The 15,664-nt window shown below is 33.2% G+C and overlaps 2 protein-coding genes across 3 annotated transcripts in view; one reads left to right on the plus strand and one right to left on the minus strand.

The window, feature by feature from the left end:
• LOC149560986 (uncharacterized) overlaps positions 1-15,664 on the plus strand; it is a 232,320-nt gene that overhangs the window by 181,734 nt on the left and 34,922 nt on the right. The window contains exon 4 of one of the 2 annotated variants that reach the window (XM_089824922.1): positions 11,044-11,128. In XM_089824922.1, coding sequence (XP_089681048.1) covers positions 11,119-11,128 — 10 coding nt within the window. In that variant the 5' untranslated portion in view covers positions 11,044-11,118. The remainder of the gene's footprint in view (positions 1-11,043; positions 11,129-15,664) is intronic. The other variant, XM_089824921.1, reaches the window with a different exon arrangement.
• LOC149560990 (putative phospholipid hydroperoxide glutathione peroxidase) lies at positions 9,764-10,764 on the minus strand. The gene is made up of 4 exons (XM_089827724.1): positions 10,756-10,764; positions 10,269-10,343; positions 9,936-10,103; positions 9,764-9,796 (listed from the first exon to the last, which is right to left on the minus strand). Exons 1-4 carry the CDS (start codon positions 10,762-10,764, stop codon positions 9,764-9,766), a joined length of 285 nt encoding a protein of 94 aa, XP_089683850.1.

Raw genomic sequence — 15,664 nt, forward strand, 5'->3', positions numbered from 1 at the left:
AACATTTTGAGATCCCAACATGCTTTCACATTGAGTAATACCATCCTCAATAAAATGTTTGTCAAGTACAATGTCCAAGTCATAATTATAGAGATTTGAACATCCCTTGCATATAACAATAGTTGAAATAGTCTCAACACCGATATTTGTGTTATTTTGTTGGGACAAAGTTATGAGATCCTTATCTTCTCCATTGCTACTATGAATTTATTTTCTTGCCTTATATTCATTACAATTCCTACAAGCATGATTAAGTGTCAGAGTTTCCTGACATGTAAACCCACTATGCTCCTTCATATTTTTTGTTTTGTTTTGGGAGTTCCTACAAGCTTTAAGACTATTGTGATTAGTTCATTCTCAACCATGTGCTTCTTGAACTTTTCAATTTTATGCTCAATCAACCTCTTTGAGAGCCCATAACTCGTATGTGAAATGTTATACTCCTTTCTCCAAATAGCGAACAACTTTGATTGCAACTACTTACATATGTCATTATCCTCAACTAGAATTAAAGATATAATTGTGTGCATACAAGCCCTCACATTGTCTAGATGATGTTTCTTGATTTATGTTAGGAAGCATTGGGATCTTTGGAAAATTAAATTATTACATTGAAGATCAATCGTAATGGAAAATGATTTGATGTTTGACATGATCTCTAAAATTTTAGTCTTCTTAACAAAGGCAGGGACTTCGTCATTAGGTAACTTTTGAAAATATTAGCAATCCTTTGCGAAACCTCTCTCAGTAAATTATCATTGTAGGGTGCTATAGGAGTTGTTATTCTTGTTATCTCATTAAGACATGAAGCAACTGCAAGTCTAACATCTTAATTATATCCATGATATCAATCTTCCCCTCTAGGAATGACTTGAATCTTCTTCAAATATCCCTAATATCAAATAGTTGTATTTGATGGTGAATAGAGGTATGTTGACAATTTGGCTAGGGTAATCAATTGATGTTGTCATTTATGGCAGCATGATTTCGGTATGAACATGGCAGATTATGCAAATAAAGTTAAGGCAATTGTACTTAGAAAATTATCTAAGTATCATGGAGTTTATCTGGTAGAGAAGATATAATTTTTACTGGCAAGCTTCATTGGTTAGGTATGCAAAGTACAGAGTGTCATGATAACATGGCTAAGTGCGCAAGTCAGTACGGATCGAGATATGAGTTGATTACCAAACAAACAATGTATAGGGAAAAATATAGCATGATAGAGCAACATGAATTACGGGTTAAAGGATAATTTTTTGTACGAAATAATTATTTAACTAATTAAGGACAACATCCTAGATGTTAACCCTAAGTTAGCAAGAATATTTTTTGTATTTTGCTAAGTGTGTGAAAGCTTGAAGGCCGATAGGGTAGTTTTTGTTAAAGTACAAGGTATAAGGGAAAGACCATGATATGCAAAGTTAAGAAAGTGTTGTAGGTAATATGCGAACTTATGTGCAGACTGTATACATGTTATGCGAATTGAATGTGATGCAAAATCTGATGTATGATCAGAAGATTGTCAAGAACAACAGACAATAGGAAATATGTTTTTATACTTATCTCTTTGTGTAAAGGAACTTTATTGTATATTGCATGTTTGGGCAGTGGGATCATCTTGCATACATTGTAATTATAATACCAACACCCGATAGGATTGAAGCAACTCCAATAGGGTTGAGGCTTTTAATAGGGCCTAGTCCTCTATCAAGGACCGAGACACTATATTTATGGAATAAACTCCCACTAGAGTCAACATCCTTAAAATGATACTTTTGTTTATTGGATCATTTTGTGGGCACCATCCGCACCGAGGTTTTCCCTTGGCAAGGGTTGTCCTAGTAAAAAAAAAATGGTGTTATGAGTTCTCTTTGTGTATGGTTATTATTACTATTTAACATTGCTAGCTTACTTTCATATGCATGTTATAAAGTAATTAACAATATTCAGTTGTGGGCAAAAGTTTGTAGAATACTGATCCCCACAGTATCTACCCATTTCTAACAATTGGTATCAAAGCCTAGTTACTCTAAAGAGCCTTAACATCTTGAGTAAGATCCCTATGAATATGAAATAGTTAAAGAGGAATCTTGACGAATCCCTTGAGCAGATTGATCTTCTTACTGAAGAAAAAAAAACCTGAAAGAAAGGTATGAAGATGCAAAAGACAAGATTGATAACCTAAAGAGAAGACAAAAGATATTGATGAGGTAACAATCTTAAATAAAGAAAATGAGATTTTGAAGCATGAATTGAAGATTGTTGAACTAAAACTAAGTTTGAAAAAAGATGATAGCAAGGTTGAATCAGATCTGAAACCTGAAAATGCAGATTTTAGATCTCATCTGACAATAGTGACATCTGAGCTTGAGAAATATAATACTATTGTGAAAGGAGAATTAAATTAAGTTAAGAAATAGTTAGAGAACTAATACTCTAGTAGTGAGAAAATTGATGAAAAACTATAGTATTAGAGACCTTTCTATGATAAGACTGGTCTTGGATATTTCATTGGAGAAAAATCAGCAAGAAATTTGAAGCAAGAAAGAAACCAGATCCAGTTGTTGAAACCCTTGAGCCTAAGAAGAATGAATAGAATGAGATTGAACCAAGTAAATCTAAAGAGGTGCCTAAAGAAGTTGAGCAAGTAAGTCAACCTGAAAACTTTGATGAAACTAAGCAAACAGAGCAAGTTGAATCACCGAAAGAGGTAAGGTATGAATTCAAAGGTAGATGCTTGCTATGTGATGAATTTGGTCATATGAAGAGAGATTGTATAGGTAAGTCATTCAAAAGTATTACTAATTTCTATTGTTATAATTGTCATGATTTTGGTCATAATGCAATTGATTGTAGGAAACCTAAGTTTGATAGTAATAATATCATTAGTAACATTTGTAGGGATACTAACCTTAGAGATAATGAAAGGAGATCCTCAAGAAGATCTAAGGAAGGAGAAAGAACAAGGAGTAACATTCAAAAGTATTACTAATTTCTATTGTTATAATTGTCATGATTTTGGTCATAATGCAATTGATTGTAGGAAACCTAAGTTTGATAGTAATAATATCATTAGTAACATTTGTAGGGATACTAACCTTAGAGATAATGAAAGGAGATCCTCAAGAAGATCTAAGGAAGGAGAAAGAACAAGGAGTAACATTGTGTACTATAAGCGTAACAACTTTGGACGCATTGGTAGGAATTGAAGAGCACCCATAAATCAGAATAGACCTAATCAGAGAAGTACACCAGTATATCAGCTATGCAACAACTTTGGTCACATAGCAAGATTTGCGGAATGGATTCGAGGAACATCAATAGGAATCCAAATTTTAGAAGGAACATTAACAAAAACATCAAAAGGAATGATAGGACCAATAATAGTCAGAAAGATGAATTGAAAGAGCATGTTGAAGAATTCAAAGAAGTATTTGTGAAGGCAAAAGATCCATCAAGTTCACAAACAGTATTGGAAGAACATTATTTTGATGTACCCGATGAAAGACTGAAGTCATCAGTTATATGTGATTCATCCTATTTGAATTAAGAATTTATCTATTGAAGATAAAGTATGATAAAGATGAAACAAGAGTATGAGATTGAATTGAGAGTTGCAAAGTTAGCAGAAGAAAGAATAGATTGTGAGAAAACTATGGTTAAGTGCGCAAACAATTTGGAGACTGCAAGAAGTCATACAAAAAGAATCAAGTTTATTGGCAATCAGGAACAACTATCACGGACTAACTAGTTGCATAATCAATGTGGAGTTGAATTTGAAAGGAGTTAAGGCATGCATACAAGATTATTGAACAGTACCTCGATGATTTAGTCAATCGTATTCCAACTTCCATAGATGAGGTGTCATTCTTCATGGCCTTGATGTTGTCTCTTCTTTCCCATTAAAAAAATGTTTTCCAATAATTTGATACTTATGATTATTGTGGAGAAAGTGCTTAAACTCATCGAATAGCTGTTTTCCTAAACTTCTTGAATGACAAGATTTTATCTTTGGACCACAAATTGGACATGTGAATTTTCCCTTTGTCTGAAAACCTAAAAGATCATGTACGCTTATCATGTGCAGCTTAAGCATAAAACAATAATGTCTAAGCATTATAATAGACCAAAAATGTGACTTTAATAATATAATATACCAAAAAAATGAGTTAGTCTAGGGGCATCATGTATTGTCCATATAAGCATTGCATGGAATTGAAATTATCTTTTTCCTATTGGTCTAGAGATTTCATACATAGTGACCCCATTCCATAACTTCAACAACTCGTCAATAAGGGGCTCAATATACACGTTCATATCTTTAACTTAGTATTTACTTAGTAATTGAGTGAACAAAAACATTACATAATTATTATGACCATTTTCATGCACTGTTTATAAATTAATTTAGATAACTATTAAATCAAAAAAAAAATACTTGGTACAATCATTGAAAACATTATGTGCTCCCTCTTTACGAACATCCAAGGAGGAATTTTATTGTTAATAACAAAACAGGCCACACTGAGTGAGCAAATCTCGTATCTCCAAATGTATTGACACTGTCTGTTGCCAATGAAAGCTTGAGATTATGAAGTTCTTTAAAGTGTGGCCATATTTTTTCTATCTCTTTAAATGCAGAACTATCCACAGGCATTCGCATAATGTCATTTTGACTTATATTGCGTGCATGGTAATTCATAAAGTGTGCCAAGCTAGTGCACATGAATAATCATTCAAGACATCAACTAATGAGAATGTATTGAAGAACCTTGTGAGACACTTTTTTTGTTATTTGATTTGACCGATATTTACTAATATGACAATCAAGGCATTCTGTTTCAAATTCATGTTGTTTATGATATAAAATGTGATCATTAGGACATGCATGTATTGTCTGATACTTCATTCCAATTTGATTCATAATGGTAGATAGTTCTTCGTACGAACGATGCAAAATGTTTGATGATGGTAACAAAAACTCACCTATCAACCTACAAAAACAAATATGAATTGTTAATATAATAAATAATAATGGTATGCTAACATTGAAGATGACAAAAATGACATACCTTAGCATACGTGACGTTGCTACATTGGATAAACCATTCATAACCTTCAAGTTCACCAACAACACTAGAGCAGAGAGAAGCGTTGTTTAAGAGCCTTGGTATAGGGGCTCATGTGCCTTCTCAAGTATAGGTATATCAAGACCATCATCATCATCATTGTCAGATGCGCTGGTACCATCATCGTGGGTATCTTCATCAGCTGCGCCAATACCATCTTCTTTAATCATGTCCTTTGACACATTATCATCTTCGATCAGAGTGTTATCCTTAACTTGGATATTCACACCTTCATATTCCTCCAGTTGGAAATACACATTCACCAATAGAAGAAAATTGTGGCCCCCTTCAATGTGATCATGTTGCCTACAATGACTCTGCGTTGTCATGATTACAATTCTTCGATTCTTTAAGCCCTTACACTTTTTGCAAGGGCAATTACATTTATCAATCTTTTTTCGGAACTGAGACCACAATCTAGCAATTGTCTTGTTATTTTGTTCTGGGTTCATATTGCCAGTTGTGGTCTTTCTTCATAGGAAAATACATCTACAAAATTATTCGACATGTTTTAGTTAATGTTTATATCTGCACATATGGTTTTGAAAGAAAAATTTGGTTTAATTAATGTGTATATCTGCAAAAATATTGGACATGTTCTGCTTAATGTTTATACTTCACTCAAATTCACCCATATTATAATCATTGAAAAATCATCCGCTTACATAAAATTTCATTATTTGTAGTTAAAGATTTATTGTTAAGGAAATTGACAATAAAACAAGGACAAAAGTTAGAAGAAGCCAAAGATTTCATTATAAGTATCACCTCCCAAAATGCAATCACATAGACAAAAAGAAAGAATTTGTGGAAATGCAAGATGGAGAAGTAGAAGAGTTGGACAAGGTTCCAATAAACTCAAAATTGTTAAATCTTCCAAAAATTTGGAATTATTATATGTTCTATGTTCAAAAAGCCAAAGTGGGGCAGTGGTGCAGGGGCCCAAGGTCCTAAACAAGATGTTCAAATGTCAAATTTTGGATAGTTTAGGTGATTAATAAGTGTCTAAGTTGACACATGGCAATAAGTCAATCTCAAACATCCTAGAATGCATTTTAGGCAAATTTCTTGCATGTTGTAATAAGGCCTATAGGCAAGTTGTAGGTCTGTCAACATTGGTCAATGCTATGAGTGGACCAAAAGTCTTCAATTTTAAGTTATTTTAGAGTTCTTGCATGATTTATCAAGTTTTGGTAGGCATTTGAAGTCATTTGTTTGGAAATATTGAAAAGTTGCAAAAATTGTTAGAAAGTTGTCATGTAACTTTTCTTGCAAATTTGGAAGGTCAATAGTTGTAGTTGTGTTTTGATCGAACAAGTAGAGGTGAATATGTAAGGTGAAGAGGATTGGCCTATAAATTGAATGTTCTTCAACCTAGGAAGGTTGTTAGTGTTGTGATGTACAAAATTTCAATCAATAAAGCAATTTTTGGTGGGAAAATAAGTGTAGACAACAACTACTATTTTGAGAAGCAATCAGAGGAGTGAAGTTGCAGAAGAGGTTCATGATGACAAGAAGATGGTGATGGGTCAATGCAAGACCACAGACAGTATAGAATTGGAGTCTCTTAATGTAGAGGCAATAAACACAATTGAAGGGCAGAAAAATGAAGTTAAAAATAGTAAGGTTAAAGTTGCTAAATTGGATGAAGTCATCATTTTTGGCAATTGGTATGTAAAGATGAAAAAGATTGGTTCATGTAGAGCAACTTTGAGTAGAGGTGGTCAATTTCCTCCAATCTTGTTGACTTGATAGGTTTTAATTTCTTCATCAGTTTTTTGTGGAGAGTGATGATATAGTATGACCTATTTCTCAACAATTTTTGTACTTGCATCTCCAAATTGTATGTCTTGTTGATTATAGTTGATCAATTGATGATAATGTAGCCTATGGCTATAACTTCCATATCCAATTTTGAATCTATCATAAAGCACCTTTTCCCTAATCTAGTTGTGTCATCCTCTATTTGATTTGTTAACATAAATACATAAATTATGGGAGACAAATTATAGGAAAAAATAACTTATTTACTATTATTTTACTCTTGTTAATATACACTTCAAATATCTACTCAACACTACTACATATTGCACAACTAAAAATGCTACAGGGACTTGAAGAATAGTTTTCAAAGGCAAGTGAAATATGAGGAAATTGACTTCTAGAATATGTTACTCTATCTTAAACTTATAAGGAATCTTAAATAAAATATTTCATTTTTAGAACAACGAAAAGAATCGAGAACCTAGAATACAGTGACTACAGACTGATGAAGAAGTGATCAACAAATAAGTCTAGGGTTAGTACACCCCCACCTTGTCCAACTTCCTCTAAACTTTATATATACAAATGGAAGCCATACCTGCAAGTAGCAAGACCATAGATTGAATAATCATGGCACTATTTAGCATAGCTATAAAAAGAAATTTAAGCATATCATTGAGGAAATTGAAATAATTATGAAGTGATGATTCTTGGTAAGTTGGACAAATGAACTAATGGTATAATACTTTTTATGTAGAATATACAAAAGAAAATACAACGGTAGACTATAGTGGATTCAAAATTATTATAAAAAAGATTCATTAGGCATTTAAGTAAGAAAAATAACTTAGGTCTTCTTTCTTCTAATTCTTTAATGAGAATAGATTCATTAATTAAACAACACCATTAGAATCTATAGCCATGACTAGCTTATCTATATCCATGAATATCTTAATTTGCATTATGTAAATCCTAAACCTAAACCATGACAAACGTAAACTAGACACTCGTATCAAACAATGACACTAAAAAAGTGAGTCATGAGCACTCTCCAATTATTACAATATATTATTATGTACTGTGAATGGTAACTACTAATCCATTTTGCAGAGATGATTAAGGAGCGTAATAGGTTAGTTAAAATTGCCAATACCTATTTTAGCCCTGGCTCCATTTCTCGTCCTTGGAGGTTTGTCATGTTCGTGGTGATTGAATATCTAACCTTGGATGGTCGCTTTTCTAAGATTTTTGGGCATTATTTTATGTTGGTTAACCATTTTAGGCATAGAGTTAGACTTAATCTCCCCTTCTACCTTAGGCAGTAGTTGGGTAACACCATTCTAGCTATACATAACAATCTTGAGGGTGACCATGCTTTCCATGAAGGCTTGATGGTTTTGATTAAGAATCTTCTTAAAGAAAAGAAAGTGGTCAGACCCCATTTTAGTGAGAAAACTTTAGAGTGTGAAAACCGAGGGGAGTGAACAAGATGAGGGCAATGACGAGGACCCAAATGAGGAAGATGATAAGATGGAGGTTAAGAAGAGGAAAAATCTTGCTCCTGGGAGCTTGTTTGGCGAAGAAAAGAAAGACTAAGGAGGTAGATTTTGAGATGGACACAAAATCTAAAGAGGAGCTCGAGGAGGGTACGAGGAAGAAACCCACTGGTAATTCTGGTATTGCAAAACGAGGGGAAGAAAACTGATAAGGTTTCAAACATTCCCTCTAATGATGAACCTCTGATCAAGATGATGAAGCAGAAAGGTAAGAATCTGCTTTCTTAAGGGAGGGATGATGAAAAAGGTACTAAAGAGGAGGATTCTGAAAGAGACAATATGGAAAGGGATGAGGATTACCTAGTTCATAGCAAGGACTATGAGGAACAAGGGTATTGGAAGGTAATAATTGGTAATCTGGGATTGATGAAAAGGGATATCAGTAGAATGCAAGAGCAGATGCAGGATATTAGGAGAGAGTTTGATTAGTTAAGGAAGACCACTAGAGGTGAGAGAACTCTCGATCGACATCTTGATAGACTTTCTGAGATGACTGGTAATGTAGAAGAGGTTAAGAATCTTATGAAGAGAATTCCACCCTTGGAAGCCAATAATAGAGGTACGAAACAGAAGATGAAGGATTCACAGAAAAGGTTGAATGACATGGATAACAGAGTGGTCAACACTGAGAAGTTGGTTAAGAAATTTGCTAACCAGAGTTCCTCCATCTTGAAGACTGTGGTGGACATAATTAACATTCTGATGGACAAACTGGAACAGGAGAGAGTTGAAGGCTTAAAGGACTTGAAAGAGGAAAATGGCCCCAACAAACGAACTAGGGCTAACTCTAAGAAGAATGAGGTCATGAAAGTCGAAGAAATGGATGATCTGAAGGCCTCCATGGTTAACATGAATATCCCTACAGATTAGGCTGTTGATATACTGAAGACCTTGTAGTTGTCTTTTGTTGGGATTTTTCTTTCTTTTTGCTGTCTTTTCCTACAGTTTGTATTAAGGCTTATGGTCTTAGTTAGTTTTATTTTTTGTTGCTGATGCACAGTTCTTTTGGGCTTCTTTGCTCTTGTTGTTAGCTACATTGTAAAAGGTTTTGGGTCCTTTAAAACTTATTTTTACTTAATCAAAACGACTAATCCATTTTGTGCTAATGCATAGTTCTTTTGGGCTTCTTTGCTCTTGTTGTTAGCTACATTGTAAAAGGTTTTGGGTCCCTTAAAACATATTTTTACTTAATCAAAACGACTAATCCATTTCGTCTTTTATGGGCATAATAGAACCATGTCTCAGTTAAATTATTGCTTCTTACATTCAGTGTAAATAGGAAGAATAGCTATAACATAGTTTCTCAATGCATTAGGCAACACCCAACAATTTCTTGATAGCTTCCTGCAAAAATAAGTTTACATATATTAGCCATTATTCCTATAAGATGTGTCATCAAACAAATAAAACCAGTTTGAAAAGATTGTAAGTGCAATTTTCATAGAACAAATTGACAAAATAACAAAATATGATTTTCAAGTACCTCAATCTTCAATAGAGATGTTGTGGGTGCATATCTATCAACTACATTTCCATTGTTGTCAACCAAAAACTTAGTGAAGTTCCATTTTATACTATCACCAAAAAATCCACTTTTGATTGATTTCAAGAACTTGTAAATAGGGGTTGCATTACTACCATTGACCTCAACCTACATCACCAAAGTGCAATATAGACACAAAAGATAAAATGTAATAACTTTGTTTACTAGTTAAATGAAACTTGAAAAAAATTCAATTATTTTATAATAACATTGCCTCTAAAATATCTAGTGAATATATCTAGCAAGAAATCAAAATATAGCGAATATGCTAACCTTGCCAAAAATGGGAAACTCTGCTATAAAGCGAGTACATGCCACCTCTACAATCTCCTCGTTATCACCTAGTTCCTATACACGATTTTGTTCTTGTAGTATATTTATTTTTTATATTCACTTTAAGGATGCATAACTTTAGTTTTATCTTCCATTATTCTATAGCAGTATATTGATCAGTGAGTTTCAGAGCAGTATATGGATCAGTATCCAGAGTAGGTTTCAACTTCTATTATTCTATTGTCATCTAGATTTACTTAATATTTGATTATGTTCCTTTCCAATTCTTGTTCCACTTTGCACGATTATTATTAAGTCTATTTAGAATTTCAAAAGATCTTTAAGAAATGACAACAGATCGAATAATATTTTGAACATTTATGTTGATCAATGGGATCTAACTACTAGATGGTTTGTAGTGATTCATTATCTAGGTCTTATTGTCTTTAGAATTAGAATGTATTTTTCTTACTGGATGATATTTTACCCTGAACATTATGATTTTATTTCCTTTGTATAATATGATCTAGTGCTTTACTCTACATGTTTAACATTGTCAATTGATTCCTCAAATTTTGGTGTCTTCATACGATGAATATGTCTTGTTATGGTACTCCGACAAGGCAAAAAAACATGTCCAAACTATGCTAATTATAAAAAGATTATGTGATAATGTTCTTAATAAATTACGAAAGGTCTATACTTCATTCTAATTTTCCATTTCTAACTATACTTCATTCTAATTTGCTAATTCCGATTATTGTTGATTGTGAAGTAGGGGATGATTATATCTACATTGTATTTGGATCCTCCAATGTTGATATTCAAAAGATCACATGTGGACTAGGCCATGGCATCAGGTATTTAAGGACTTAATCATGAGATATTACATGTCTAAGGGATGATTTTAATGTGTTTCTTTTGTTATTTTAGCATTGGGATCCTAGGAAAAGACGAGGAAGAAGAAATAATGGGAAAAATTGATGTTCATAACATTTCGTTTACTGGAACTGAAAATGGAGCAAGAATCAAGACTTGGCATGTTGCTTAAATTTAAAACATCAAATATTAAATTTATTTCAGTTGTCATGGTTCGAATAGCTTAAACTTCACACACTAAAGTTTAATTCCAAACTAAAATTGTTAAATAGTCAAAATTGACTTATCCTTTTTAAGCTTATTTTTTTGCCATCATAATCCTTAGCAATATTGCATTTATCTATATTTCTTGAACACATCTCTTAGTTATACAAGAGTAAGAAGATCTTAGTGTATTTAAACTATTACATGGAGTCAACTGAAGATTAGATTGTATTTTCTTAATGTATGAACTGAGTGAGATTTATGATTTTTGTGAGATGAATGAAGAAAGAGGAAGGAGATTAGAGGTATTAATAAGTCAACAGGAAGAGGAAGAAGCTAAACATAAATTGGATAGTAAAGAAGATAAAGATGTTGAGGAACCTGTTAAGGTAGAGGATCAAGCAGATGGAAAAGGAATGGTCACTGAGATAGACCAAATAATAGAGCCAAGGGGAGAACAAATATCTAAAATAGAGAAAAGTAATGGTGAAGAGGACACACAAGGAGAGTTAGAACATGACGAGGCAGTAAATTCCTTGCAGCATGAAGGAAACATGGAGCAGACAATCAACATTGTGATTGTAAATGTTGATGACAATAGTAAAGGGAAATGCCATTTGAAGATTTGATCAGTGAAAGAGGTAGAGAAGACCTCAATCTATGTGAAGAATAGGGACATGGCCTTTGGAGAGGCTATTTTTTTTTCCTATTATTGGCAAGAAATATTGGAATCAGACAGAATGCAATCAAAGGAATGAAGTTGTAGAAGAGGTTCATGATGACAAGAAGATGGTGATGTGTCAATGCAAAACCACAAATAATATAGAATTGGAGTCTCTTAATGTAGAGACAATGAGTTATCGTCTGGCTAACTATACTTCTAGGCTCCTCTATAAAATAAGCTTGTGAAATCTAGAACCCAGTATAGTTAGGTCATTACATCAAAGCTCCAAAAGAGGGGAGCTATTCACAATTAATCCCCAAAAATCACTGCCTAATACCCAACCTACATAATGTAATATACATGCTGATTACATTATGATTTATAAAAGAGCCCAATGATCATATGAAGACCAGTGTTAATCCAGTCATTATCTAATGATAAAATGAACACTAGAGAACCAAGCCAAAAATGGACATAAAAGCCGCCCTCATTGATTTTGACCCAGAATTCAAATTGTAACCATGACACTAACAAAAGCCATCTGATGTAAACACAAACTTAATCCCTAAGCTGAATACAATATCTCCAAAAAGTAAGTGAGATCCATAAAATTAAAACATGTGAGATCACAGAGAAGCCATGATTTACTGTGAAGCCCTTTGAAGCTAGCAATTACTAAGGTAGGCACATTCATAAAAAAGGCATAGTTGGAACACACAAGATTGCAAGAAAGAATTTTTTCTTGCAAGTATATTTTCCTCTGTAATATGATATTTATAATAAAAAGAGTTTCCTTATTAAGTGTCAGTTTGTTTTTGCTAATATAATGAAACGTCATTACTAGAATATACCATGGATAGTAATTAAGTATATTCACAGTCAGTATGATAAGAGTATATTTACTTATGGCTCTTAATAACAAGTGCTAACAAAATCTTATTATGTGTTTGTTTTCACTAATGTAATGAGACTTCATTACTAGAAGATACCATGGACACTGATTAAGTATATTTACAGTCAATATGATAAGAGCATAATTGCTTACAACTCTTAATAACAAGTGCTAACAAAATCTTATTCTTGAAAATTCATTCTGTTTTTTTAGAGCATCGATAAGGCACAACTTGAACTCTTTCAGCTTAAGAGATAGATCATTTTCTTATCTTCTTAAAACTATGGTTCCAATTAAAATGACTTTTTCCTATTTTCTCAGAAGATCAATCATATCATTAATCATATTTTTAATATATGCTTTGAATTATATCTAGTATTGATCATCAGAATGAGGAAATAATGAATATAGAGTTGTGGATACGAACCTCACTATTTAGTAAGCATTATTTTCTAACTTTAATGATAATTCATTGGACATTAGTTTAAACATATGGATTATAAATATATATACAATTCAGCCCATAAAACTTGCATTGAAATTCCACATCTTTTCTAAAAAATTGTTTGAATGAAATTTTACTTTTTCCATGTTTAAAGAAGAAACACCTAATATAGATATTGAAAACCAAAAGTTTAACATCTCCATCCTATGAACCAATACTAAAATGTTTAAAGTTACCAAGAGAAGGGTAGGACAACGTTGAGTGTCTATGATGATTTTCAACTCTCACATTCAGTAAGTTGAGTAGCAATTCAATCATTTTAAGACTTCTTTTCTAGTATTTTTAGTTCGTTGTTCCTAATTGTTTACACTAGTTCTAAACAAACTAACCTATTTTCACTTTCAAAGAGTTTAATATGTTTGAAATATATAGGAGCTTAGTTGTTGGAGTTTATTCATTTCGTGGGATAGTCTAAGGGGTAAATTAGAAATCATAATATGGACCAGATTAATGAATGGAGCTAGGCTAGTTTTCTTGAATGATCTCACAAACCTCAAAACCATTGACCATATATTTAGATAACAAATTTCCTTCACAAGTGCCCTATGGGTTCACAGTCTATTCAACCCACCTCAACAAAGAAACACTCACATAGCTCAGAAAACCATTGACCATATATTTAGATAACAAACTTCCTTCACAAGTGCCCTATGGGGCTCACAGTCTATTCAACCTACCTCAATAGAGAAACACTCACATGGTTCACAACACTGATGCAATTTTATTTTGGCTTAGAAAAATTAATAATCATTGATTGTTATCCGAAACATTGATATTAAAATTTTTCACCAGACCTGATAAAATATTTGTTAGAATAAATTAATCATTGCCCAACCAGTCAACGTATACCAGAACATTCTTGTAGTCGGCCATGTTAGCATTTTCACCACAAACATTTCTGTAATTAGAATGAAGAAAGGATTGTGCAAGAGAAGATTGTGATACTAGAATTGACCATATATTTAGATAACAAATTTCCTTCACAAGTGCCCTATGGGGTTCACTATCTATTCAACCCACCTCAACAGAGAAACACTCACATAACTCAAAAAACCATTGACCATATATTTAGATAACAAACTTTCTTCACAAATGCCTTATGGGGCTCACAGTCTATTCAACCTTCCTCAACAGAGAAACACTCACACACTTCACAGCATTGATGCAATTTTATTTTGACTTAGCAAAATTAATAATCATTGATTGTTATCTGAAACATTGATATTAAAAATTTTCACAGGACTTGATAGAATATTTGTTAGAATAAATTAATCATTGCCCAACCAGTCAACGTATACTAGAACATTCTTGTGGTCAGCCATGTTAGCATTTTCACCACAAACATTTCTGTAATTAGAATGAAGAAAGGATTGTGCAAGAGACGATCGTGATACTAGAAACTTCGATTTTTTTTTTGGAAATTCGACAAACAAAAGAAAGTGAAAGAAATACCGCCACTCGCACTCTCGATTATGAATTCCAATTCTTCGGTACCTAACTTTTCTTTGATCCTCATTACATGGTAGATAAATGACAAACTCCCCAGTCGAGCCTATCGTTCAGTACGAGATCCCTTCAAAACCTCACCTCTAATAGCTCTTGCTAACAAATAAACACCTTTTCGCCAATCTCAAGTTGGGGCTTTGTGTGGGCAATAAGCAAATCAAATCGCCATGAAATAGCTCCCGAGCAAATCAAATAGCCATCAAATACCTCCTGTGTGCACGTAGATCACTGCCAAAATAAACACCATGAAATAAGAAATAATGAATCACGATTTTCTTTTGTTGATTATGAACCTGAGTTGGTCAAAATTTTGACCAATTTGGGAAACCCTAAATTGCTCAAATTTTGACCAACTCGACAATAAAAACCAAAAAAAAAAAGGTATTGAACAACTCTCTACCCGAGTTGGTAAAAAATTTAGGTCAAAATTTGACCAAGGAGATCAAGGAGTTGATACGACTCCAGCCACCATTTTTTTTGGGCTCCATAGATAGGGCAATTGCAGAGGCTTGGTTATAGAGTCTGCAACGGTGGTTTGGTTTACACCCTAATGGGAGCAATCTAATTAAGGCACGACTTGCAGTCCATCTACTATAGGAGAATGCCTCCAACTAGTGGCATAAAGAAGAGTCCATAGTGTTAGAAAGTTTAGCGCTCCCCTCGAGATTCGTGACAAGGGCTTAAACGCCTCCTGTGTACTATAAGTTGAGTGGTTGTATCGGGCATTGAAAGATTGGTCTTTGGTG

This window comes from Cupressus sempervirens, chromosome 4 (assembly GCF_028749045.1).
Source record: "Cupressus sempervirens isolate cs-2001-9-10 chromosome 4, ASM2874904v1, whole genome shotgun sequence".
Classification (NCBI taxonomy): Eukaryota; Viridiplantae; Streptophyta; class Pinopsida; order Cupressales; family Cupressaceae; genus Cupressus; species Cupressus sempervirens.

Excerpts from the sequence above, each read along its gene's own strand:
- LOC149560990 (XM_089827724.1), bottom strand. Across the intron at positions 10,104-10,268 it reads AGTTTCCCATTTTTGGCAAG|GTTGAGGTCAATGGTAGTAA; the intron begins GTTAGCATATTC and ends TTGGTGATGTAG. Across the intron at positions 9,797-9,935 it reads CATCTCTATTGAAGATTGAG|GAAGCTATCAAGAAATTGTT; the intron begins GTACTTGAAAAT and ends TTATTTTTGCAG.